At 49.5% G+C, this 26,020-nt stretch overlaps 1 protein-coding gene across 1 annotated transcript; it reads left to right on the top strand.

Moving 5' to 3' along the window:
* The first annotated feature begins 861 nt into the window (after window positions 1-861).
* On the top strand, window positions 862-26,020 carry B4GALT1 (beta-1,4-galactosyltransferase 1). Its single transcript, XM_051643008.1, has 6 exons — window positions 862-1,184; window positions 13,485-13,720; window positions 20,782-20,969; window positions 22,404-22,526; window positions 24,060-24,164; window positions 24,759-26,020. Exons 1-6 carry the CDS (start codon window positions 914-916, stop codon window positions 24,892-24,894), a joined length of 1,059 nt encoding a protein of 352 aa, XP_051498968.1. The 5' UTR covers window positions 862-913; the 3' UTR covers window positions 24,895-26,020.

The following is a 26,020-nucleotide window of genomic DNA, read 5'->3' as shown; positions in this document are numbered from 1 at the left end:
GAATGTTGGATAGTGCCCAGACCTGCTTGCCTGGGCACTTCTACTGGCTTGATGATGGACACAAAGGGAACTCCTTCCTCAGGAATGTGTGATAGCTCTGGGACAGGGCACCAGAAGGTGGAGATGCCCATGCTGGGCAGGTTTCAACGCTCAGCGGCACAAAACCACAGCTGACTCCACGTAGTACTGACAATAGTCTTGCTCTGGCAGAACGTTTGCCTGGAGCTCTCGAGAAGGCCCTGCCGCCAGAACTGCTGGGACCTTGGTATTTATTCAGCAAAAAGGTGGTTCTGGCCTTTTTCATTTTGCAAAAGACACACTGAAACAAGCTCCACTGAGCTGACAGAAAACTACAGTTTAAACTTAGTGGTGCCAAGTGAAGACTACCTGCAACCTTCAGAGGGGCACGAACCCAAATACAGCCTGTGCTACAGGGCAGCACCTCGCAGCTCCCTTTTACGCCTTCTGCTAAAGCCAAGTGTTTTGGCATGCTGCGTGAACTTGCAGCCACAGTTGCCACGCGGTGTTACCGCGCTGCGGAGACAGCCATAGAAGAGGGATGCTGCCCGCTCCGCTGCGCGAGCTGGAGCGAAGACGGAGGCCGGGATCCCGCGAGGGCTGGTGGGGTGGGGGTGGGAGTGCCGGGGCAGGATGGCGGGGCGAGGAGTGGCGAGGTGGGGGTGCCCGGCGGGATGGCGGCACTGGGGGTGTCGGTCGGGGATGCCGAGGGGGGGAAATGCCGAGCAGGATGCTGGGCGGGTCCCGCCGCTGCTCCCCGCGGCGGCGGGCGGCGGGAGGGGCGCACTCTGCCGGGCCGCCCCCGGCGGGCGGAGCCGGCACCGCCCCCGCCCCGTCCCCGTCCCTCTCGGCGGCGCGGTGCGGGGCGGGCGGCGCTCCCCGCCAGCGCGACGGCATGAAGGAGCCGTCGCTGCCCGGCACCTCGCTGCAGCGGGCCTGCCGCCTCCTCGTCGCCTTCTGCGCCCTCCACCTCTCTGCCACGCTGCTCTACTACCTGGCGGGCAGCGCTCTGGGGCCGCCGGGCAGCCCCGAGCCGCCGCCGCGCCGCCCGCCGCCCGCCAACCTCTCGCTGCCGCTCTCCCGTCCGCCGCCCCCCGCCGCCCGCACCCGGCCCCCGCCCGCCTCGCCGCCGCCGGGTCTCTGCCCCGAGACCTCCCCGCTGCTCGGTGAGTGCCGCCCCGCTGGGGTTTGGGCGGGGAGGGACGGGGTAGGGAGGCTCCGCTGCCCTGCCTCCCGCCGCCCGTCGGGTGCCCGCCGCTCTGCCGGGGCCACGGGGCGGAGGAGGGGGCGCGGGCATCGCGGGCGGCCGCAGCCCCCGCCCCTCCAGCAGCGCCCGCCGCCGGGCCATGCCGCCGCGCCTCGGCTGCCGCTGTCCCTCCTAGATGCCTGTCACCGCGGGTCGCGGCGGGTGTGAGCGCGGCGCGGCTGCCCGTGCGCGGCGCCGGCCGGTGGGCGCAGCCTGGCAGCACCCGGCGGAGGGGGATTGTGGGAGAATCCCCGGGGAGCCGGTGTTTGGGGGGGACCGAGACGCGGATGCTCTCGCCGGGAAGGCAGCCACGAGCGCAGCCCCGGCGCTTTTGGGGAAGCTCTCCCTCCCCGTCTGGCTGTGTTTCTTTCTGGTTGCCGGAGAGGTTGGGTAATTTCCTCTGGGAACTTTACCCAAAATACTCCTCTTGCGCAATTTCACAGGAAGATCAGACGGGCTGTTTGTGCTGTGCAGGCTTTCGCAGTCTTTTGTGTGCGCGGACCTGCTCGGTGAGCGGCATGGATTCAGAAAGTGCTGTGAGGCAGGATCATGGATACAGTTGTTAATGCATCCCAGCGGCGCTTCCCACGTATGTGGTTCTGTGATGCCGTATACTGATACGTGGCAGCCAGGCGTGTGTTTTATCTGCTCTGAAGCTCTGCTCCCCACAGGCCTTTCCCAGGACATCTTGGGTGCTAGCAGGCAGTTTGCAGTTTTGCAGCCTGCTGGTGGTCTGAGTTTTGCATTGGCCACCTGTATCTGTGGCCTTGTTACAAGGCAGAGATCGGGGAGGAGGTGAATTTCGGCTTTTTTCCTCCCCTCACAAGGCTCTTGCCCAACTTGCTGTTTGTAGCTGCTGCTCCTTGAGTAGACCCTCCTATGGTGTGGGTACAGTTCATTACCATGAACTGCTGGCATCCCAGTTGATAGTGACCTGGCCACCAGCTATCTGGCACCTGAATGAAGCCTGGGGATCATCTACCTTTCCATCAGTGTGCCATGTTAGCATGTTAGCATGGGCACCTTTATTACCAGAGATCATGATGGAGGAAGAGACTTTCAAGAAGCTACCTGTGGTTTTCAATTTATGAAACCGACACAGAAGTTCATGAGTTTCTCTGGGTGCTTGATGGTCAGCTGTTCATAGATCAATGCATCTGAATAACAAATAACTGGTTTGTTATTTTAGGAAGGTGGTTTTGAGGTCACTAACAGGAACTGTGCTGTGTTTTTTTGTTGTTTTTCATTCGTATCTTTCACTTTTTTTCCCCCTAGATCACTTTAAGTTGAAAGTGGCTGTGCAAGCCTGTCCTCACAGAGTGGATGTAGGAGCCCTTTACGAATATGGCTTTGCTTTAAACTGTCTCCACTTTACCCTGATCCTCTCAGGAGTGAGTCATGTGCTTTTGAAATGCCTGGAGTTTAAAGAAAATAACTCTTAGTGTCCACTATCAAAGTTAGTCACTAAACGATCGATTGCAGTGTTTTAGTACCATCGTTATAACATAGTTGGTGCGATTTGTGGAATCCACCAAAGGCCAAATGACACTATTGGAAGTGGTTATGGATTTTCAGAGAGCTAGAGGGCTGTGTAGAAAGTAGCTCTTTACCATGCAATACACAAATGGTTTCTAGTTGTTACCTTCAGTGTGGTTGAGGTGGTGCGGTCAGGTGCAGACTGGCACCATTTGTAGCCAGCATGTAGGTGAGAAACGTGATGGGTGTTTATTTTTTTCCTGCTCTTTCCAGGTTTTGGTTGCAAATAGCATTTGTAAAACAATCCTGTTGTGCCTCAGATGCTGGTTGGAGCTGAGTCTGCCCTGATCAACATCTCATGTATCTCTAAGGCCAGTGTGGGGGATGGAGAGGTGTACACTCCACAGGCATTTCTAACTCTTAATTCTCCAACCCAGGATTAAAAAACCCCTCTTCCTTTCACATATGAAGCTCCTTTCAGCATGAACGTAAGAAGAAGAAGCCAGGAAGATGTTCCTGTGATTCACACCTTCCCAAGGCCATGGAAAATACTGTGGTGGGAACAGGTAGCTCCAATTGCCCTGTTCCCTTAGTATAAACCTAAATTTATTGAACTGCACCTCATCTTTTTTTTTTTTAATCATTATTTTCCTTCCTTTTTCCCCCACCCCCCCCACCTCTGTTGGAAAGCATGTGATGAATCATGCAGGATATGTGTGACACAGCTGCTTGGGCTTTTTGAAAGGTCAGATAGCCAGGTATTCCTTTCAGAGGCCGAGAGCTTTCTTTCTAGTGATTTTTAGAGAAGTGTACAATCCCTGCTGTCTGGCTCTGCCGCAAATGCATTAGCTGAATGAAGTTTAATCTCTACAAAAAGCTGCTGAATTTAAAATGCTTTTATGGTTCACTTGGCTTTATTTATAATTTAAAAGCATAATTCAGGTCTGGGGAAATAATACCATAATTCAGCTTTGAATTAGAAGTCCTTAACAGCTACAACATTTTCTAATACAAGGTAATACAAGTATGTTGGATTTACACTCCAGTTTAGAGCTGTTGCCAATGAGTATCTTAAATGGAGTATTAAGAAGGAGAGCCTGCTTGCTGCAAGGAAATTTCAGCCTCTGAGAAGCCCAAAAGCAAGTATATCTAGATATATCTTGCAGCTGTCCATTACCCAAATTGTTACGTTTGAGCTGTTCAAGAATATTGGTTTTTTGTTGTTGTTTTTTAAAAAGTTGCTCTATAGAAGTAGTATATATGTTGGCCTATGTGCTTTCAAAATGGTCAAATACTTTTCTTCTACCTTTTCCTTGAGGTATTTCTGTCTTGGTGATGGGGTAGTTACGTATCTGCTGGTTTTAGAGAATGGAGAAGGGGGCATGTTCTTTAATAGTAACATTGTTCTCCAAATGAGCTCATCTTAAAGCAGCACTTCTCTCTCAGTGCCAGAAGTCTGCAAAGCAGAATCTCATGATCAGGCTTATCTGTATTTCAGGGATGTAATTTTCAAGTCCTGCCTTATCAAGAGCAGGTGTTGCTTGTGGAAGTTATTTTAGAATACATCTGCCTCCTTAGCCATTTTTGACCCTTGTTTAGATACCAGGTGCGGCTGGTAAGGGATGGCAGATTGAAGAGATTATTCTTACCCTCGACCCCATGAGCATCTCATGGCAAAGACAACCCAAGTGCCCTAATCATGTTGCAGGCAAGTGTCTGACTCAGTAGCTTTTCACCCCCAGTTTTAAGTTTAGAGAACTGACAACCCCAAACCCTAATAGAGAGCCATTCTTTTTCATAAATGTTTGAAAAAGAGTACAGATTCCAAATGCCTGTTTGCTGGGAGATTTTGGGCATGTGAGAAAAACAACTGTTCCTTGAGAAGCCAGAGTCCTGTCTAGAAACTGATACTTCCCACTGTTAGCAAGGCATGTTTAAAAAACTGAGGGTAGAGAGAAAGAAGCTCCTTTGGCCAACCTGTGGGTGGGCAGCCATTGCTCAGTTGGAGGGGGAAGGACCTGTGTCATGGGCTTTCTCTTTAATGCACCACTTCTGAAGCCTGTGTAGTCAGTTCAAGCAGTCACTGTAGGTGCTGAAGATAAATGATGGGAGTATTCTGATGCTTTGAGGTTTGTTGTGGGGAGATAGAGGTAGCGTGTCAGATAGGTCGTGATGCTTAGTGCATGTATGACAAGTTTTTAGAGCTTATGTTCTTCCTGAAAGGTCAGTGAATTCACAGTCTAGTTTGAGGGTGCTGTATACATGGATATGGCATAGGCAGGGGTAGAGGATGCTTTAACACTGGCAGAATCCTAGCCAGGCATAATTTGAGGCAAAAGAGTGAAAACCTATGAGGTGCTGCAACGCCACTTTTAAGAAGATTTCTGCTGGTGACTGTGCCAGAGGGGTTTGGTAGGTTTGGCATGCCTGGGGTCTGGTTCCTGTTACGTTGCCCATCTGCAGTTGTGGGCTCTCATCTCTGGGGGGGAGTTTCTGGCCCAGAAACTGTGGGCCTCTGAATCTGTGTGATCACTTATGATACCAAGTGGTAGAGAAAGCATTTGCTTTACACATGGCATGTCCCCCTTTCCTCGTCTGAGCTTACTATTGTCTGCTTTTCTTTTTTGATTATTTTTTTTGCACCTTTAAAATACAGAAGTGATCTCTGCTCCCTCCTGCCTACCCCCTAACCCAGGTGCTACAGGTGTCACTTTGCTCATGGCTGCAGTGGGGTTTTGCTGTGTCCCTCCACTGCCTTGTTTTGAAAAAGTAAAACAGAAACCCAAAGAAAAGAACATTGAGAGGGCTGGGGGAGGGGGAGCTAACACGTGGACCAGTTTGCTCAAAGTTAGGATTTCTTGGCCTCAAAAGAGAGATTGAGAAACTGTGTTAAACTTTTCCAAAGAATATATTTGGCAGGGAGCAGACGTGTGATCCTGGCAACGCTGCCAGCACTTCCACAGCTGCCCGTGTGGTCAGGAGCACGTCATACCTCTGAAGTGTAGGCTTTCTCAGCAGCTTCTGTGGTGAGAACATCCCTAGCATCCCCTTATCTGGTCAAAGTGAAGGTCAAGGACTGTTTATTGTGCTTGCAAACTAACTTTGAAAGGTACCATGCCTTCCTGAGGAGCAGCTGTTTAGGAACAGAGCACAACAGATGGGATGTGCTGGGGAGAAAAGGAAAGTTTTCCATCTCGTGCATCTAGTGTTTTATAATGTGCTTGTTTCCGTGCCAGCATTGATCTGAAGCAATAGTTAGTTTCTTTGGAAACAGGGCCAAATTTGTGTTTGGAAAGAGACGGACGCTTGCAGTTTCCTCAACTGCACTTGGATGCAGAATTTGGTCAAGTTCTCAACTTTCCTTCTCTGGTATGGAGCTCTTTAGCCTGACTTCACTCAACAGATTGAGCACATTTTCATTGTGTTGAGCCCCACACACATACCCCAAAGTGCTGGGGTGCACGTTCCTCAGCAAGGAGGTGCTCTGTATCTGGTGGCTTCATGAGCAAGCCCAAGGCATCGGGCTGTGGGACTCCACTGCTCACCTCCTTCTCAGTGGACCCTCCTCTCCAGCCAGCATCCTGCAGCTACTGCTCCCCTCCCTCTCTCTTGCATACCTTTCCCTGTGGGGCAGGAGGGATTTTGGTTTCAGATGTTTTGAGGACAAAGACAGCAGTCCACAGAAATGCTGCAACTGGTGGAGCAAAAGATCTGGGGTTTCCTGGGATGTGGATGGAGCAGTGTCAGTGTCCAGCTTTCCCCTGTCTCTCCAGGCTGAAGAAGGTCTCATTGCTCATCCCGTTCCCATTGGGACAGTGTTTTTCTTTATGCAAATCAGTGCCTAGAGCCCCTCCCTGGAAGGAGAGGTACTTGGTGAGCCAGGCATGGATTAGCACATCCAGATGGGCAAGCCGTGGCCACTTGTGACACTGGGCACAGCAAAGAGCCTTTCCAGCTGCCTCCCGGCTGCAACTGATCTGCAGGAGTTCGGGGCAGTCCCCAAGCCCCTGCAGATGTTTGTCTGAAAGAAGGCTGCTTTTGTCATCTCCTCTGCTGCCTGTCTCCAGTCTGGGATGTCACTGGGCTTGCTTTAAGCATACTTACTTGCAAACGTGTCTCACTGAAGCTGGGAACGGCTCTGTAAAGACTTTATGGGATGAGTTTCTGCAAACCTGTGAGGCCAGGGGCAGTGAGGTTTTGTCAGCCATTTCCCCAGGCATGCAGTGCCCTGCTGCTTTACTCACCTCCCATGGCACCCTGTAGTTTCAGGGGTGCACAAGCCCTGGCTGACTTTTGGCCAGACAGATGCACCTCCCTCCCACCTGGCGCTGTCTAGGGAGTGCATCCGAACCCTGCAGCAGTGCTGGGATCCAGGTGCAGCTGCCACCAGCGGGATGGGATGGATCAGGGAACTGAGGGCTGCCTTGTGATTTGGGGCCTCCCCTGCCACAGCCACTTCCCTGGGATGTCACACAGCCTAGGAGAACTCCTGTCTGGCCATCCTGTCCTGTGGCAGGGTGGGAGTTCCTGGCAGGGGACAACTCAGCCTGTTTCTGATCTGGGCCTCTCTGTTTGTTTGTTTTGAGTTTGCTGCTTGAGGGCCTGGAATTTAATTTTGCAGTGAGCAGGGCTAATTGCATGCAGATTGCCCAGCTCAAAGGGAGATGGTTCAAAGCACTTCAGCGAGTGTGCACGGGATTTGAGCCACTGATGAGGACCTTGCTTCTCTCCCAAAAGTGTCTTGCTGTGGAAACTACAATATTTTAATTTTTTTTTTAAAGAGGCCATCTGCTCGCATGAGACCTTGTGTTGGAATAGGCAGCATTTGGGATTTGGATTAAGAAATGTTTGTCTCTGGCTGTAGACTCTCAGTTAATCATGCAGACCTGCCATCGTGGGTACCCCGTGTTGCCAACAATGGATCCTCACTTCTTTCAGCCTGTTTCACCTTGGGGTCACGGTTGCAGGTGGCAGGTGCTGTGTGAGCCTGCCCAAAACAGGGCACGTGCTCTGTAGCAAGCTTAAGCTTTGCATCAATGTAGCTGATGTCTGTAAGCAGACATAACTTTGTGAGTGTAGACCAGCCAAAGAAAACATATCCTGGTCTTTCGAAAGGCTTCCCCCCCCCCCCCCTCCCCCAACCCCCCCCCTCTGGGATATTTCTAGACAGACCCAAGGATGTTTAGGTTTTTTTAAACACTCATGGGGAAGCAGGCAGAGAGAGGAAACAGCTATCAGCTGGTTTACAAGGAGACAGAGATGGCCATTTGGTCAATGGGTCACATGCAAGGACAGCATGTTTAGTTGGACCTAGCTGGGAAGGGGGCACTGGGGCTGTCCCCTTACCAGTCCTGTTCCCCCCCTCCCCCCACCGGCCTGAACCCCAATTCGAGCCGGGCTTGTGCTGCCTGCATTGATGCTGGCACAGCTCTGAAGTTGAGCTGATTAAACTAGGAAGCACATGCTTTGCTGAGCTGCAGGATGCAGCTACCTGTCTGCTCTGGAGCTGCCATGTAGGTCTTGGGGCTGGAGCAACCCCTGTTCCACAGCCTGGGATGGGGGGACTTACCCCTGCATTTTCTGGGGTGGAGCTGGTTTTGCTTTTCCCAGCCAGGGCAGACTTGGTGCAGTGAACAGGCCCTTCCCTTTTCTGCTGGGCCCCTGCAACGAGTGATATCTGTTGTGTTTGGTTTTTTGGTTGGGTTGGGGCTTTTGTGTGTGTGTGTGTGTTTTGTTTTTTTTTTTCCTTTCTGTGAGTTCTGCTTCTCTTTTCCAGCTTTCCTTTCCTTTTGCATGATTTGTCTGAGCATAGCAGTGCGGGTGTGCACGTGGTTCAGTGGCTGGAGAGCAGTGCCCAGCTCTCAGCCAGGGTCATGGAAACATTCTTTTCTGCTCTATTTCGGAAGAGATTTTTTCCAACCTTGGTGCTACATGTTTTTGCTTTCATTCTCACTAAATCAAATATCTGAGATTTGCACCTGGCTTAAGGCATGCAGGTGAATGTCACCATTTTTCCCAGTGAAGCACTGAGGAGTGAATTCAATCTACTGGATCACCTCTCCAATACTGCCCATGAGCTCAGCTGCCCTCCTTCCCATCACCTTCTGTTGGGCCTGCACCTCCCTCCTGGAGAAGGGGTTCCCCCCTCACCCCATCCCACCTGAATCCCCTGGGGATGCTCTCGATGGCTGCTGCCTATGTTGCATCACCCGCCAGAGTGTGGCACCATCTCATTTGCAGCCCCCTGGGCATGCAAGAGTACAAGTCTGGCCCTGCAGCACATTGCTGCTTGAGTTTTCCCAACACTGCTAGTATCTATGGTCCAGGGAGGCTGGAGCAGCCTCTAGATTGATCATAGCATCACACCAAGTCGATTCTGTTTTGGTTTTTTTGTGCAACAGTTTTCTTTTTCGGGTCAGCAGGATGAGCACCAAGGTGTCAAGAGGTTTAGCTGTTGTGGTGGGCATGACTGTTGGGAAGTAGGGGACAAGAAGATCACCAGGGTGTGAGAAGATCAGTGGGGCTGTGGGCCAAGGTCATCAGGCTTGAGTGCTATGCTGCCTCGGGCTTTTTGCAAGCCTCACCTTTTGCTTCATTCGAGAAGGCACTTCCTGTTTATGTGCACTGTGACAGCTCCCCTGTATCCTTCCCTTTCAGCAGAAACGCTTCTGAGCCTCAGATGTGGGGCGGGAGCGGGTTGGCTTTTTGTGTGAGTGAGGGTCTCACTCTTACCCTACCACTGCCAACTAAAAGCATCCTTTTGCAATCTCTGAAGTGTTTGGACGTGATGCTATGCTTCTATATCTTTTGCAAGCTTCCAGCAGTTGCTTATTCATGTTTTCAAGGTTTTCTCTTGCTAAAAATGCATGGTGCAGGCTGGTGAAGCCTCTCTGTTAGAGCTTTGTAACTCTGACAACAAAAGGTGTCTGCCTACAAATCCTAGGCTATATGGGTGACTGGAGCTGCAAGTCCACATAGCTCTGTCATGCTTGTCTGTTTTTAGCAGGAGCTCAGTATATAGTGGCTCTTATGTCAGGCAGTCACCTTGAACAAAAGCAGAAAAGACAGATGGAGTGAATCGGACTGGAAAGTTTATCTAGTAAACATGGATTGGGATACAGTTCTGGCTGGTGGGACAGCACTTAGAGCAAATTTCACACTCTTTCTTGGCATTGTCAGGTTGTGTCCTGAATCAGCATCTTTGGCAAACAACAGCCTCGAGGCTGCTTGCTATCCAGGTAGTCAAATTTCTGTCAAAGTGATTTAAAATAAGCCACTGGAACTGTGACTGGCCATGGATTGGAAAACCTGTGTTTGTGGATTTGGCTTGGGAAGCAAATGGAAAGCATCCATTTGCAGCTGGGAGTGTGTTGCTGTTGCTTTTGTCAGCCACGGGGCTTTACGAAGTTTAGATTGTTGTAGCCATTCTGTATTTGAAAACAGCCTGTTCAGATTTTTTAAGTTTTCTTGTTCTTCCTGTTGCCAGTGAGTGCATTAAGCGGGTGATTTGGGTCAAGCCTGTCGCAGAAGCGGCTGCCTTGCTGTGCATATGTGGTGCCTGTTCCTCAGGTCTCCTCACTGACCAGCGTATTGGCTGCATCCTTCAGGACAGCATTTACAGGAAGGTATTTTGCCTCTAAAACTGGTTTAATTCACTGGAGGGTTGGGAAAGTGCAGATAATTTTTCACCAGTGTCCTTCAAGACTCTGGAACTGTTAAATCACTGTCCTCCGCAGCTGTTTTTTACCATTAACATCTTTTCCTCTTCCATGTTTTTCTTGCTGCCTCCTGAAGGCACACGAGCAAAAACTGGTGGGATAAGAGGTCTGTGTTTGTCCTGGGGGTGCTGGTGGGTGCCTGACTCCAAAAAGCCCTGCCTGCAGTGACTAGAAGCCTGTGGCTGCCCTGGTGCAGCAGGAGCTCACAAGCCAGCAGCGGGAGGTTTCCCCTGTAAATTCGCCTAAATGGCAAACTTTTGTTTCCTCTCAGCTTAAAGCTGCACGAGCAATTGCGAGACATTAAAAGAGCTTTTGTTCATTAAACCAGTAAGTATCTCTTGGGCTGATGGGGCTTGCAGTTGTTTCTTGGGAGCAGGGGAGCATAGCCCGCCCTGCAGGAAGAGGGCTGCTCGGTGGGCTGGCAGCTGCGGGTGCCTTGGAGGGGGCCGGGCTGGCAGGGCCCCACGACGGGATGTGCTGCTTCTGCCTCGCTGCTTCCTGCAGCGTCCTGATGGGTTCGTCCCGCTGCTGGCAGTGGGTGTGAGCGAGGCAGGAAAATAACATCCCTGGGTACAGATTCCCAGTGTAATCCCATTCGCTGGCCAGGATGGGTTAGGTAAACCATGCCCAGGGCAATGCCTTTTGCTGTTTTAAATGCACAAAAGTGCAGGGTGGTCCTAAGTGTGAGTGCTGGTCTCCTAACGGAGGTAATGCTGGATGGCAGAGGGATTGGCAACAGGAAACAGTCATGGAGGTGGGTCAAGGCTAAAGGCCATTCTGGGCGAGTGCTCATCACCACACTGGGGAAGCGATAACCAAGTTTACAGGAAACTATGTGCTCTCTCCCCCTTCTGCCCCCGCTGGCCTTGCTGCTCCTGTGCCTGTCCCACCAGCATGGGGCTGGCTGTGCCTGGCCGCGTCCTGCCACTGCTGAGCCCTAGTCCCAGTCGTGTGGCTCTGTGTTCCTTCCTGCCTCAGTTCCTCCCATTCTTGCCTCTTCCTCCTGCTGCAAAGCACCTTTCCCAGCTCTGCCTGCGGCTGCTTTTCGTCCAGGGAGACTTTGGCCCCTGCTGTGCAGGCATCTGCAAGGACCTGGCTTGTGCAGTGGGGCAACCCAGAAGGCATATTGTGGGTGCAGCTGGGAACCTCCTGTGTGCTGAGAGCATGGGAAGACTGATCCCAGTGCCTGGGGTCTGAGAAACTGCTGCCTTCTTCTTGTGTGAGAGGGAAATGTGCAAATGTGCCCATTTAACCTGTGCAGAGATCGGGAGATCCCTTTGCATCCTGCCTGTCATGCTGGTTTCTGAAAGTTCTTCCCTTGGCTATGTAGGTAGTAAATCGGGCAGCAAAGCTTCCTTGCTGCCTTTGGTGGGGGTGCACTGAGCACCTCTGCCTGTGTGGCCTGGTCTCCTTGCCACCTCCAACCTGAGCAAGCATCAGTTTGTGGAACAGCATGATTGAACTAAAGTAGCTTCTTCTAGAGAAATAGCCAGGGAATGAGCCCTGAGCCTGCAAAACCATTTCTACTTTTTTAAATAGTCACATAGTGGGGGATGCACAAAGTTTATTGTGACTGCCACTGTCTTTTATAGCTCTAAAAATCACCTGTGCCCCCTTCCCCTGGGGCTCCAGAACTCCATCACTGGCATGTGGACACAGGAGTGTATGTGCCCTTGGAGGGGCCTGGGGATCTCTCCAGGACACACAAAAAGGCAACAGTAGCTCTAATATGTGTGTGAGCATGTGGAAGCACATCTGTGCATGTGTTCACAAGCAGATAGAGGGGAGAGGGAGGGTACACTAGCTGATTCTTTAAAAAGGAGTGATCCCCAACCTAGTGCTTATGGTGAATGGGGCCCTCAGCAACCCCACCCACTGCAGAGGTTTTACTGGGAGCTGAACATGCACACAAAGGCCAGTTTATTAGCTTGACATTGCTGGGAGCAGGATGTAGCAACAGGAGAGGTAGGTCCTTCTGTGAGCAGCTACCGCATGCTTTAGGTTTTTGCAGCAAGTCTGTTCCTCAGGGATGGAGCAGCTGGAAACAAATGCTGCAGAAGGGCTCAGCCTGGCTGTTAAGAGAGGGCATCCATGAAAGGGCTGGGGTCAGAGATGCTGTGTTTAACCTTGGGCCCACATACAGATGTGGGGAGGGACTGCCTGAGAGCCAGCAGAGCAGAGCAGCCCTGGGAAGCACAGGGCAAAAGGGCAGATACGTGAGCCGAAGTCTTTCAGAGCAGGTCTTATCAACAGTGTAAGTGCCCGGAACTGTTACTGCCATCTCTCCCTGTGCTTGGCCTTGAGCAGTTCAGAGGCTGCTGTCCTCTCTGTAGTGCCAGCAGGGCTTCTCAGTTTTACACACCAGTTTTTTGCACAGATATTTTGGCGGTTTCAAAACCTGCTGCTGTTGAAACCATGTGCAGGAATTGCCAACTTGCATGCAAATCTGGGTATGTTTTTTTAGCAGTTCTAATACAGGACTTCTAATAAAAAATGGGCATGTGTAAAGAACACTGAAAGTATCTGTAAGAAAAGAAAAAAGAAAAACAAGAAAGGAGGTTTTGTTCATTTTGCATGTGGCTAGCCTTGGCATAAGTAATTACGTCGGTAGGCGAGCAGGACTATTTTTGAAGTGCTTGACTCTCACGCTGTGCAAGGTGGGTGAGAGTACAGAAGGCAAGGCTCTTCTCCAGGCTGGTTTTGTGGTGCACATGCCACTGGGAGCATAGCTATTGGTTTGCCATGCAGCTGGGAGGATTTTCAAAGCTGGTTTACCATCAGTGACTTGTCTGAGGTCAGATACTAAGAAGCTGCCGTGTTCGCGGTGAAAGGTGGTGTGTGGTTGCTCTGGGCACAGCTGGTCCAAGCTCCAACATCTCCATGTGCCCCTGGGATTTATTTTTTTTAATCCAAACCTCTGTTTTCAAAAAAACCAAAACAAAACAAAAATCAAACATGTAAAGGATGTGTGCTCAGAGGAATAGTTTGTGTGTGCTAACTCACTTTGTGCTGTGCCTTTCTTGCAGTTGGTGCACTACGTGTGGATTTTTCCCAGCCTGTGAACCTGGACGAAGTGGCAAGAATAAACCCAGAGGTCAAAGCAGGAGGTCGTTTTGCTCCGAAGGACTGTATAGCACTTCAGAAAGTAGCAATAATCATACCATTCAGGAACAGAGAGGAGCACCTGAAGTACTGGCTCTATTACCTGCACCCTATTCTCCAAAGGCAGCAACTAGATTATGGAGTATATGTGATCAACCAGGTAAGATACAGGGTTTTACAACACTCTCGTAAAAGTGCCCATGACTCCTGAAACCGAGGAGTGGTTGCTCTATCCTGAAGGGCAGTGGGCTAGCAAGCAGGGATCAGGTTACTTTAAACAAAAAAACCAAAACAAACAAACAAACAAACCAAACCTGTAGCACCCCAAAAAAAAAAAAAAAAAAAAAAAAAGTGAAAATGAAAATGAGCAATTTGGTTTTTATGGAAAGCCTGGGGTCCCCTCTTCCAGTCAGGCATGATTCCTTCAAAGAGCTTTTGCTTAAAGAAGCCGCCTGGCAAGTAGGAAAAAATCCCTAATAGTACAAGCCAATCTAATTCCCCTTTCCAACTGTTCCTTTTTACCAACTGCTGCAGGAGTTGCATACAGAGATCTTTAAAGTGACAAGGTAGCATTAATGAGTAATCTGGCATTGAGTGTACCACAAGGCTGTAGGATTTCACTTTCCTGAGCAACTTCTGTTCATGTTAGTAATAGAGCACAGAACGTAAGGATGGAAAAAGCAAAGCTGTGGCTGTGGAGCAGACAAATGATTGCCTTCGGGTGGATAGAATAGAAAAGAAACAAGTAGTGATGAAGGTTTTGTTGTATTTTTTCTTGATATCTGATGGCCCTAGCCCTGTCTTAAAAAAAAAAGGTGGGGGGGGGGGGGAGCGCATCTTTATGGTCTTAGTTTATACCACAATGGTGGTTAAATAAGTGGATGTTGTTCACACTTGGGAAAGTTTAAAATGTGTAAGCATTTGCATGGGTTGCAGTGTGAAAGGGCAGATGCAGTTCTGAGAGATCCAGCAGAGACCACTGGCGGGACAATCTCACAGCACAGTATCTCTCTTGGATATGTGTTTCTGTCGTGTTTTCTCAGCTCTGTAAAAACAGAGATGAAATAACATGGTGCTTTATACGTAGCCCCCTAAATTTGCGGTTCAGCTGATGTGTATCAAACACTGTGAATATTTAAAATGGTTGCCCTACCAGTACATTTCCTCACAGAATTGAAAATAAGGGGAAACCGTTTTCTAGAGCAAAAAAGCAATGCTTTTAATACTATTTCCTTATTTTGCTTGTTTCCGGGGTGCCAGAAGCCTGTGTAAAAGTGATTTGTGGGGAATTAGCAGCAGCTCCCAAGCACAGTAGCCAAGATGCTCCAGGTTCTGTGGCTGACTGTGCTTGTAGCCTGGTGGCCAAGTTGCTCAGGGCTGAAGGTGTTCCTGCAGCACGTGGACTGGCATGCTGTGCCCCAAAATTAAGCCCTGTGAGGAGACCCTTCCTGTGTAATGCAAAGAGCAGCTGATGCCACTGTGGTCCAGCAGCACAGGGCCAGCCCCAGCCCTTTGTCCCTCAGGGTGCATTTCCTTGCACGTGGGGCACTTGTCTGTGCCAGTTACTGGTGGTGCCATGAGGTTGCTTGAGCCACGGTCTCCAGTGGTCGCGTGGGTGAATGAAGGTGGCAGAGCTGCATGCCTCCCTTTCCTGGGCGTGGCTCAGAAGCAAGGGTGCGGTGCAGTTCCCAGCAGCCATGCTGTGGCGGGGGATCAGCGGCTGGCTCTGGTGCAGGCTGGGGACAGAGCTGCCCGCCGTGCTGCAGGGGCACTGCACGTGGGAGGGTGGCCATCTCCATTGCTAAGAGCCAGCCATGCAGCTGAAGCTGGTGTTTCCCTGTCAGTGCTGTTGGAGGGTAAGGAAAAGGAGGGCCCAATCACCTGGAGCTGCTCCACCAGCCATAAAGGCAGGCAGTGTCTAAAGCCCAGCTGGAGTTGCCTCTGCTGCTGTGATTGTGCATGCTAGCTTGCATTGCCCTGCGTTGCTGGCTCCTCCTCTTCTCTGATCCTGTCCTCCAGTGGGGCTGTGTCCTCTAAAGCTAACCCTCACAAAAATTACTGAATCAAGTGTTGTTTTCAGACGCATCCCTTGAGCGAAGTTGGGGTGGGAGCGACATGCAGTACATAGGGTATATATATCCTGGACACATCCATCAGTCAGATGTAGGTTAGCGAGTAAGATGATGTGACTTGTAAAATAGGTATGTTCCTTCTGCATGCCTTTAACATGCCTGTAGGCTGTGTCTGGAAAAGAGAGGTCAGTGCTTATAAACCCACTGGATGCATCTCACAAGGGTGAGTGGGAACACTGAATAAAGAGAGTTTCAGAAAATTATTCATTCTGCCAGAAGTACAGTAGGAAAACAGTCTTATTTCTCTGCTGTCTTGACAATTGCTTTTCTCTTTTTCTTGTCTGTCCTTCCCTTTGCATCTGCCCTCCTTTTTTTTTTTTTAATTTTATTTTTCCTTCTAGTGGGGAAATATTACCTTTACTTGTTAATCCTGTCTGTAGCAAAGCAATCACTGAAGCAAGGAGAATTACTGTGTGATCTGGTTCTTACACACGCTGCCTACGTTCTCTTCTGTGCTCTACATCTCATAGAAAGAAAGAGGAGCGCTGAGCCCTGCTACTGCTGCACTGGTAATGTCAAACTTCTTCATTTCAGAGCAATGCGTTTCCATCATGAGTCCACTGTGTCTCCACCATGCTGTTCTTGGGTGCCTGAATGCCTCAGAGTAGGAACTGGCTGAAGTCAACCCAATGGTATTTGGAAAATGTCTAGGGTGTAACAGGAGCCAGTGGAAAACAGATACTATGCTTCACCCTCTGCACCCCACCCCCAGCAAAATCTAAAACCGACAGGTGGAGTAGGATCTTTCAGATAAATCTGGATTGAGGACATGTGGCTGGGTGTGCTTTTTGTAGCACCAATCTGATGCCTTGCAAACTTGGCTTCATCACATGAGAAGGCAGCAGGGACTCCGTGGCATCTCCCTCCTGGGTGCTCAGATCTAGAAATGAGTTTTGTTGCTCCAGTCCAGCTATGCAGCCAGACTGAAGTTTGGAGAAGAGAGAGAAGGAGAAAATTCCCTAAAAACCATGCAGTTGTTCAACAGTTTTCCACTGGCCTCTGGCATTACATGCAGTGTCCTCAGTAGCAATTTTCCAGAGCGTATGCGCCTGCGAGTGTGGAGTGGTTGAGGCATTGCACTTACTCATGTTACGTTGCAGGGGGAATCAGGAGTATCAGGAGCCCCAGAGGTATGTGGGCAAAGGAAGGAATTGTGTTTGGCTCCTGTGTGCCCTCCCTGCAGCAAGGGAGGTGAGTTTCCCCTGTGGCCACTCTCTCCAGCTGCCTGATACAATGATACTGAGGTCTCAAAACACCCTCTGGCAGAGAAACAGCGAAGTGTCTCCTGGTGTCTCTCTATGGCCCTGGAAATCTGTCTCTAGCTGCTCAAGTCCACTGCAGCATGGATTTTGGTATGGACATTGTGTATGTGGTTCAGCCTGTCTTGGACGATCCCTGCCTTGGCTAGCAACCTCCCGTTGGAGGTGATGGCTCTTTCCTAGCTGGCCAAATACATGTATCCTCACCACTAAGTCCCTGAGACCTGGTGAATTTAGGATCCAGGAGAGGGAGCAGCCACAGGTCCTCTGCACTGCTGTGCTGACAGCAGGAGGAATCACAGAGCTGCCTCCTACATGGAAGTGGAAGGTAGGACAAAACTGGGACAGATGGCTTCTTGCTGGTTTGCAGGCCTCTGACCTTGAGTGACGGTTCCAAAAACCTCAGTTTTATCTGTCTGGCACTAAAAAATGTAGTGTCCTTGGTAGGTCTTGCTGAGCAAATGTGATTCAGTAATGGTGAGGGTTGGAAAGTAAAGACCCTGGATGTTCTTTTGATCAGGCTGCTTATCTCCAGGTGTGATAAAGAATAAGACCCTGCAGGATTGAGGCAGTAGGTTGTTCCCCTTCAGCCAGCTAGAAACAGGTGCTGGGCAACCAGTTAAACATGGGTTAAGTTTCAGGACAAGAGAACACAGGGAAAAAATTTTATGAAAAGAATCACACAAACATGCTTGATCTACATTTTTTTCTGGTTGAAAGCCTAGGAAATAAGTGTCGAGGCTATGTCTAGAACTTGCCCTTGTTGTCAAAGCAGCAGTCCCTTGTGCAGTGCCTAGCTCTTCAGGATGATACTCCTCTGTCCAGCAGGTCCAAACGGATCCATTTTCTTGTGGCAAATAACAGGGAGCCTCCATGGGACAAGGAGCTGCCAAGCAGAGGCATGGGCTTGGAAGTTTCTTCAGCTCTGCTTTTTCTGCTCTTTTGGGGGTCAGCTGTGGTGCTGTGCCCTGCGCTGATCTGGAAGGAACAGCAGAATAGAAAAAAAGTTTCCCAAAACAGCTGCTTTTTTTTTTCTTCTTCTTTTTTCTTTTTTTTTTCTATTTTTTTCTTTCAAAAAGTTGGGAATCAGTCAAAGATAGGAGCCTGCAACAACTCCCTGAGTTTTGAAAGATCTGAATCTCAGATACTACAAGCATGCCAGCGCTCAGGTACAGAAACAGAACTTTCTGCAAAAAGCAAAACCTCTTGTCAGTCTTTTTTTGCTCTGGTACAAGCAGTACAGCTCTGCTTACCTCCCAGGACAGAAAACCACCCTCCTGCCCTCAAAGGAGGTGCAACTGATAACATCATTGCAAGGTTTGCTGCCTGAGCTGCTTGCTCACTGTAACATTACTAGAAAACGGCTTGGAGAGGGGTTTTTATTTTCGTTTTTGGTTGTGCTCTTCCCGCCTCAAGCCTTTTTGGATCCCACAGTGTGAAGCTGTGGGAGGAGAATTTGCAGATAATTTGGCCATTTGGAAGAACAGCAGTGCCTGCACGAAGGGTTTGCCTTGTTCCTGGTCCTTCTTCCAACGTGTTCCTGGTCCTTCTTCCCATCGCAGGCTCTGCCAGGGTCTGGTGGGTGAGGGGTCTTGCATGCGCTTGGTCTGGTCACTGGGCTTTGGTGTTTTTTTAGGAGAGGTTTAAAAATGCAGCTCCTTGTAGCATTGTTAATCTCTGAAGTCACCTAGAGGAGCTGGAGGCTACCTGAAGGCATGGGTTAATTACAGCTGAGCCTCTGTGGGTAACAATAGGTACAGTGCCCTTTGCCTTGCAAATTTCATTATGAAAAGAGCAGCTGAAGGGTGTGAAATGAGGACACTCTCCTAAACTAGACCCAGCAGGTGCTTTGAGGTGTGAGTACATAGCACTTTGCGTCAGCACCAGGAAAAGTCCCCCTTGGGACTTTATAGCAGGCGCAGGTTTGGTGCTGTGGGACCTGAGAAAAACTCAGCAGCTGGGGCTGGACAGCCCCCTTTGCCGGGGGGTGGAGGGGAAGAAAACCATCTGATCCCTCAGCCACTCCCTCTCCCCAGCCTCTTTGTTCAACTTGCCTTCATTTTCTGCACTCAAGTTTCCACTGCCCTTGCTTAATTATCACCTCCCCACCACCTTAGTTATTGCATGAACCCTTTTGTTTTGGGTGAGGATGCTGAGACTCTGCTCAGATCCTCCTCCACAAATGCGCACTCCTCCCTGTGAAGCAATTTATGCCCCAGGCAAGTGATGAATGCTTTTGAAAACCTTGGTTTGACACTTGCATATTAAAACCTTCATTTGAAAGATATTTGTGGCTGTTTCAAGAACCTGTGTTGGCTCTGTAGCTGCAGATCCATTAACCAGTCTGGATTAAACAGTTTCCAAACTGATTGTTTATTAACAGAGTAAAGTCATTTGAGAGAAGGTGATTTTTTTTTAAGTTGCTGTTCTTTGGGCACAGTATTTTATCTATCCTTGATGTTTTTATCTATCCTTGATGTCCCTACTGGGTATGGGTACTGCAGGGAGAGGGGGATGACTTTACAGCATTGCTCCGAGGGTGCGGAGGGGCAAAGGTAGAATGTGGTAGAAGAGAAAGGCGGTCTTGTTTTCAAGGTTGGGAAAAATCTTCAGCTGCCTTCAGTGCTGCCCTATGGGTTGCCTTCCGCCTGCCCTGTTCCCCAGCACAGGGTTTGGGTTTGAACCTGCTACTGCAAAGTTGTGTTCTGGATTGGAAATCCTTACTATCAAACCACTGATATTCTTGGGTTTGTCGGTATGATCCTGTTGTATTTTGAAAGTATTCGAGCAATTGGCAAGCCTGTACTTGTGCTCAAAGTCATGTGTGCTTTTGAAATATTTCCGCCTGAGAGAGGCTAAACTTATTTCTCTTTAGGCACCTTGTGGCTTGGGGAGGAGAGTGGAGTTTCCTGTCCCACTCAGCAGCTCCCTTCATTAACTGTGCCTGGGATAAACATGCCCTGCTGCTGTGTCAGCTCTTTTCAGGTCCTTCCCATCATGGTCACAGCTCTCCTGGTGGTGTTTTCTGGCGAGGCCCTGGAGGGTGGGTCATGCCGTGGAGGAGCAGCAAGAAGGGGCCGGCACACCAGCCGGCTGTGTCACAGCCACGTGCAGAACCAGCAGCACACTGTCCAGGGCCTTCCTGCATGCATGACTGCCCAGAGCTTGGAGTGGGAGCAGGAGTGAGTGGCAGACCTTAGCTCCTGGTGCCACCTTGAGCTTTACAAATTGATTCTGGTGTGTCCTCACATGTGCTGCTGAGTGGAGACCATGCTGTGGCATGTGGCAAAGCATAGGAGGAGGGTACAGAAAAGTTTTGGTCTGAGGTTCTTGTCCTGGCTGTAAGATAAAGGTTCTGAAGCTTCTCTCTGTCCTTTCTGCCAGAGTAGCTCATGTCTCTTTGCTTTCTCCACTGCTCCGGAAAACCCCAGCTGCTGGCCCTGGTGATCCGTAAACTTTTTCAGAAAACTTGGTCCTGAAATGTCTGTGTATGGGGTGGGATGAGGGGACTGGTTAACATCACACCTGCCCTCTTGGAGCCTGCCACCAAGAGAGGGGAGCTGAGGCACGTCCAGCCTTTCCTCGGCCATTTTGGCTGCCCCATGACTTGCAGCTGGCTTGGGTGCCATAGTCCTGCAGACAGTGTTTGGGGAGGGGGCTGCTGCAGGTGCTGTGGGGGGAGTGCTTGGGTGTAAGCTCAGTCCATCACAGGCACACCAGCCCTGTGCGGGGACAGCAGCGTCCAGCGACAGGTAAGAAACTGCTGGTGTCAACTGTTAAATTTAAGTCACTTACATGGGTTTTTGTTTGTTTGTTTGTTTTTAAATTAGGATGGAGAAGAAGAATTTAACCGAGCTAAACTGCTGAATATAGGATTTGCAGAGGCTTTGAAAGAGTATGACTATGATTGCTTTGTGTTTAGTGATGTAGACCTCATTCCAATGGATGACAGGAACACCTACAAATGTTACAGCCAGCCACGGCACCTCTCTGTATCCATGGATAAATTTGGATTTCGGTGAGACACCTTTTGAAGGGGCATTTTGTTCCTAATATTGCCATTAGCCTAGCAGGCCAGGCGCAGCGTTACACATCCCCACCCACCATTGAAAGCATGGGAAAATATCTCTGGGAAAAGCCTGTCTTGGCATGTGCGTCCCTGCAGGGAGCGGGTGACTGCAAGCAGGATGGGCTGGAGAAGAGGAAGGGGGAGAAATGCAGCTGAGCAGTTTATTAAAATTCACAGCTTCTGGAAAGCGAAGGGCAGGGCGAGAAAAAACCAAGAGCCCGTCATTCTGCAGATGCCCATGTTTCTCTTCTTGTGTTTCAGGCTGGAAGACAGATAGTGTTTCCACCCAGCCTGAAAAGTGAGACACTCTTGCACAGTCAGAATTATGTGCAGCTTTAAGAAGACTGCATCAGATGCTATTTTAAGAGCAAAAGAAATATTTTTGGCTGTTCAGTTTTGGGCTGTTGAGGAACCTGCCCTGGTATCTGAGAGCAACAAGAAACAAAATGCCTTTCAGCATACATTTGGGCTCAGCAGCCTGCTGCAAAGAAAAATGGGTCTCGCTTCCTTTTTTTTTTTTCCCCCCCCTACCCCAAATCCTCAAGTGGGAGTTTAAAAGCTCATCTATCAAGTGAAAACTGATTGTGACCCCATGGTGGCCAGCAGTGCTAAAGATACAGCAGAGGTATTGGAGGCAGGACCCTGCATGGTTCCAGTTCAGATCCAGACCCTGTCTGGAAGAGTACCTGCAGCAGCTGCAGACTTTCTTGCCATGAGAGTAGAAATGGAGTAGAAATGGAGGCCCCAGGGGTTTCTTCTGCTTGTTGAAGCAGAGACAAGGTTTGTGATAGATCCTGGTAATCCCTGCATGGGCCCTTTCCTGGTACTGTGGGTCTGAATTTCACCTGACTCCCATCCCCTGGTGAGTTGTGCCCTGTTTAGAGCTGGAGCTGGTCATACTTTGTGTGTGCAGGGTCATGGTGCCAGCTCAGTTTTAGGCTGACACCTTTCCTTTGGGGCAGTGGAGAGTGAGGAGGCGAGCAGTGGAGCTGCAGGGAGAGAAGGCTAGAAGGCTCTGTGGCACCTCCGGCACCTCACTGAGTTCTTGCTGCTCCCAGAGCATGCATGTCACCCATCTGTCCTTTGGCAAGTTGATGTGCAACTCACCAGCCTGTCTCTTAATGTTAGTGCATTTAGTGAAAGGCTGCAGCTGTTACCAGTTGCAAAATACTTCCCAGCTGTATTTGGGACTGAGCCCACCAGCTCCCACTGCCTTGTGCAAGTCCAGGGCACCAAAACTTGTGCTGTAGGAAGGTACCTTGTGGCAGGTGCTGGCTTGCTGTGGGCTGTGATGCAGGGCAGCACCAGCCCCTTTTCAGGTAGGCAGGTTGCTCCTTGGCTAGTACCTCTCCTCCTCTAATGGCCTTTTCTCCCTGTGTCCAGGTTGCCTTACAATCAGTATTTTGGAGGTGTGTCTGCCTTGAGCAAAGAGCAGTTCACAAAGATCAACGGTTTCCCAAACAATTACTGGGGCTGGGGTGGCGAGGATGATGACATTTATAACAGGTAAATAAATACCCCCCTTGCCACCCAAAGTGCTTCCAGTGTGGGGAGGAGCACAGACCTGCTGCTCTCACCTGGGTGTTGGAGGGTGCAGGGTGTCTTTTCACCTTAACTGCTGGAGCCTGTCCTCTCAGTGAGGAATGGAGGAGGTTCATGGGCAACCTTCAGGCTCAGTGAAAGCATGTTCCTGCTGCGTGCTGGCACCCCATTTCACAGCTCCCATGGCATGCTGGGGAGTGGGTCTGGCAGGAAAAACCCCACCCCTGTCCCACACACACATTGCTTGTTTGCTGCACAGCCCTGCAAGCATCGAGGCTGGTGTATGGGTTGGAGCAGCACACTTCTGGGTCTTCCAGCGCTGGCCAAAGGAAGGGGGTTTGGGGCACACAGAGGGGTGGAAAAAGAGTTTGACCCACCTATCCCAACATAGCCCTAGGCTTGTCTGGGTCTGCAGCCTGGTAGCAGATCCCTTTGTTCCCAGGAGAACTTAATTTGCCAGGCTGTAGTGGCTGTGAGCCGCTGTTTCCTGCCCGGGAGCAAGCCGAGCAAAGCACAGACCTGCAGGAGAGGACAGTGTTTGCACAGGGTGGGCTGGGAAAGACCACCCCTGCCTGAAAACTGGGGCAGAGGATGGACGTGGGGTTGTACTACCTTACAGCTTCATGCCCCCAGGGCAGTTGCTGTGAGAAATCATAGTGAAGAGATCAGATTTGGGAAGCCCTCTTGATGTTTTTTGATGGCAAAACCACTCTGCATGTTTTTTTCTCTGGGCTTTTCGAGCAATCTGGGCTTGAGGAAGGGTCTTCCTAAAAGAGCTTGTGCCTTCCTGAGGTTTAGCACTTTTGTTTAATAAAACCAAGCAAGGGACAGGCTTCCAGTGGAGGGCATTCACAACAAGGTGGTAGTCCTCTCTTTTTGTGGCAGTCAGGTTTTGAGGAGCAGAAGATACTATGTAGAAATGGAAGAGGGGACATAAAGAGGAAGAAACCAAGTATTTTTTCAGCATTGGTGTCCATGAACTGCCAAGTACCTTGCAGAGAGCTTGCAAACCAAGACAGGCTGGCCATTGCCCTGCAGGTCCCAGGTGGGACCATGCGTGTTCCCCCATGGCCCCTCACCACCATTCACTTCAGTTTCTACCAGCACTTGCAGCTTTCACATCCCCCCCAAACTTAATGCTCTTCTGGCTCCTTTCCAGGTGGGTTAAAAAACTAATGAGTCCCATTCAAATTCCAGTCTACAGCCTGGAGCAAGGTTAATGCGGGCATTGGGTGTGTTGTGCAGGTGAGAGTGGGATGAATTTGCAGATCCTTGGTGTTGGCAGGGGGACGCCTCTTCTTTTCCCTGTGCTGACATGCTGGTGTGGAAGGGGATTTGCTTTTTCCACTTTTTCTGTTTCAGCAAGCCTGCAAACGCACAAGAGATACCAAAAAAAAAAGGCCGTCCCCCCAGACCAATCCTAATTTGTGGAAGGTGTGGTAGAGTATCCCACATCCGTCACCACTCACAGCTGTTCAATGTACTTGGTTTTTACAGGTTGGTGTTTAAAGGCATGGGGATATCCCGTCCGGATGCCGTCATTGGGAAGTGCAGAATGATTCGGCATTCCCGGGATCGGAAGAACGAACCCAACCCCGAGAGGTGTGTCTCTCCTGTCTCACGGCACATTCAAGGGGTTCTTCTTGCCCCCTGCTCTGCTTGCTCGGCTTTCTCTTTGCCGTGCCACGTGCCAGACCTCGGGAAGCTGCAGCCCTCTCCTCCTCCCTTGCTGGCCTCTCTGCTCCCTGTGCTGCAAACTGCCCCCTATGACCACAGGTCTTTTACCACAGACCGTTTCCCCAACATCTCACTATGACACGAAAGTCTCTCTTGTCTTTTTTTTTTTTGTTATTGTTGGTTTGGTTTGGTTTCCTTAAACGTAGCAACTTAAGCTCCGAGCAATTATTTCCATCTTGTCCTTGGTGTTTAAAACCTGTGTTCTAGCACAGAGCTTGAAAAGGAGCTGTGCGACTTAAAACCCGTGGCTGCTTTTTTCTGTCTAAAATCTGAGCCCATAGGCATGCCTTTACTCAGTGCTCAGGCTGGCCAAACCTGGGAATTTATGGGGCCTGTACTGATACTGAGGTTCTTAACACTCTGGAGATGCTGCCTGAGAGGCTATAAAATGTCAGGCGAAGTTGGGGTTGTTTAAACATTTATTTTTCCTTCCTTTCTTTGTTCCCCCTCCTCCCACAGGTTTGACCGAATTGCTCACACAAGAGAGACAATGAACTCTGACGGCTTAAATACACTATCATACAAGGTGTTAAGAACTGACAAGTACCCTCTGTATACAAAGATCACAGTGGATATTGGCTCGCCAAAGAGCTAACATCACCTACACTAGAGACTTTGCCTGTGTTGTCCAGGACATCTGGCCTCGGCGATGCTTTATATCTGCTGGTTTTGTAACAGTTGCAATGAACACCAAAAAAAGGCCTCTTCTGGCATGCCAAAGCATCCTCAGATTGGTTGGACAAGTGCTTTTTTTTTTTTTTTCTTTTCTTTTTTTTTTTATTATTCCAAACCTGACTTTACACAACTTTCTAGCTCTCCATTGTTTTATAAGTCCAAAAGCTGTACATAAGAGTTGTACATACTTATGTTGCCAGAAAATGTTGGAATCTGCTCTATTAGTTGCAGTGCTCCCAATGTTGAGTTAATTGCTTGACTCAAATTTTACTGATTACAACTGTGATGCATCAGCAATTGCTGCCCATGACATTTTGATATTTTAAATGAGGTGTATGAAAACATTCCTTTTAATTGATTCGTGGTTTTACTTTATGAAGGACTGTAAAATGCTGCTAAAATTCTACAAGTTTACGCTTTGCCTTAGATAATTTTAATTGGGACAATATAATATCTTTTTTTTCTCACAGTGACCAAAACAAACATCTCTGTGTGCAGAGCAAGTGATGAACAATCAAGTCTGGTTTCAATGAATGTCATTATTTCTTTTGATCTCAAAGGAGGCTTTGAGTGAGTTGAGCCAGAGTTTGCCAGAATTTGCCAGTGAGCTCTCTGCACAGGGTGTGAGCTACACGGATGGCATCTGCAAAAAGTGCTGGCTTCAGATAACCTCACTTCTGGATGTGGTAGTGACTTTTTGCTTCAACACAACAATACCTGAGTTGTTTGGGGTTTTTTTGGTCACGTGGAGGGTGGTGGTTTGGGGTTCTTTTTCCAGAAATAAAGGTTAATGAATTTAATTGCATGATGAAGTTAAGGCCTTAAAATTTGCTGGGTCTTGTTAACAGTGGTCAAAAGTTACCACACTGTTTAAACATTGTCTGAAGCCTCCTAAAACCGATTCTTTTTATTGCAAGGTCATGCATAAATGAAACTTGAATTCACTTATTACTTTTGTTGTTGTTGTTGTTTTAATAACTTTTAAAAGTAATTTGTGTATCATAAGCAGTATATTTAATGCCCAATTAAACTAGGGTGCAGCATAA

This window comes from Apus apus, chromosome Z (genome assembly GCF_020740795.1).
Source record: "Apus apus isolate bApuApu2 chromosome Z, bApuApu2.pri.cur, whole genome shotgun sequence".
Lineage (NCBI taxonomy): Eukaryota > Metazoa > Chordata > Aves > Apodiformes > Apodidae > Apus > Apus apus.
Note: the sequence above shows the minus strand (reverse complement) of the source record. Positions and strands in the feature narration are given on the sequence as shown.

Excerpts from the sequence above, each read along its gene's own strand:
- B4GALT1 (XM_051643008.1), top strand. The coding sequence starts at position 914 with ATGAAGGAGCCGTCGCTGCCCGGCACCTCGCTGCAGCGGGCCTGCCGC. Across the intron at positions 1,185-13,484 it reads CGAGACCTCCCCGCTGCTCG|TTGGTGCACTACGTGTGGAT; the intron begins GTGAGTGCCGCC and ends CCTTTCTTGCAG. Across the intron at positions 20,970-22,403 it reads ATGGATAAATTTGGATTTCG|GTTGCCTTACAATCAGTATT; the intron begins GTGAGACACCTT and ends CCCTGTGTCCAG.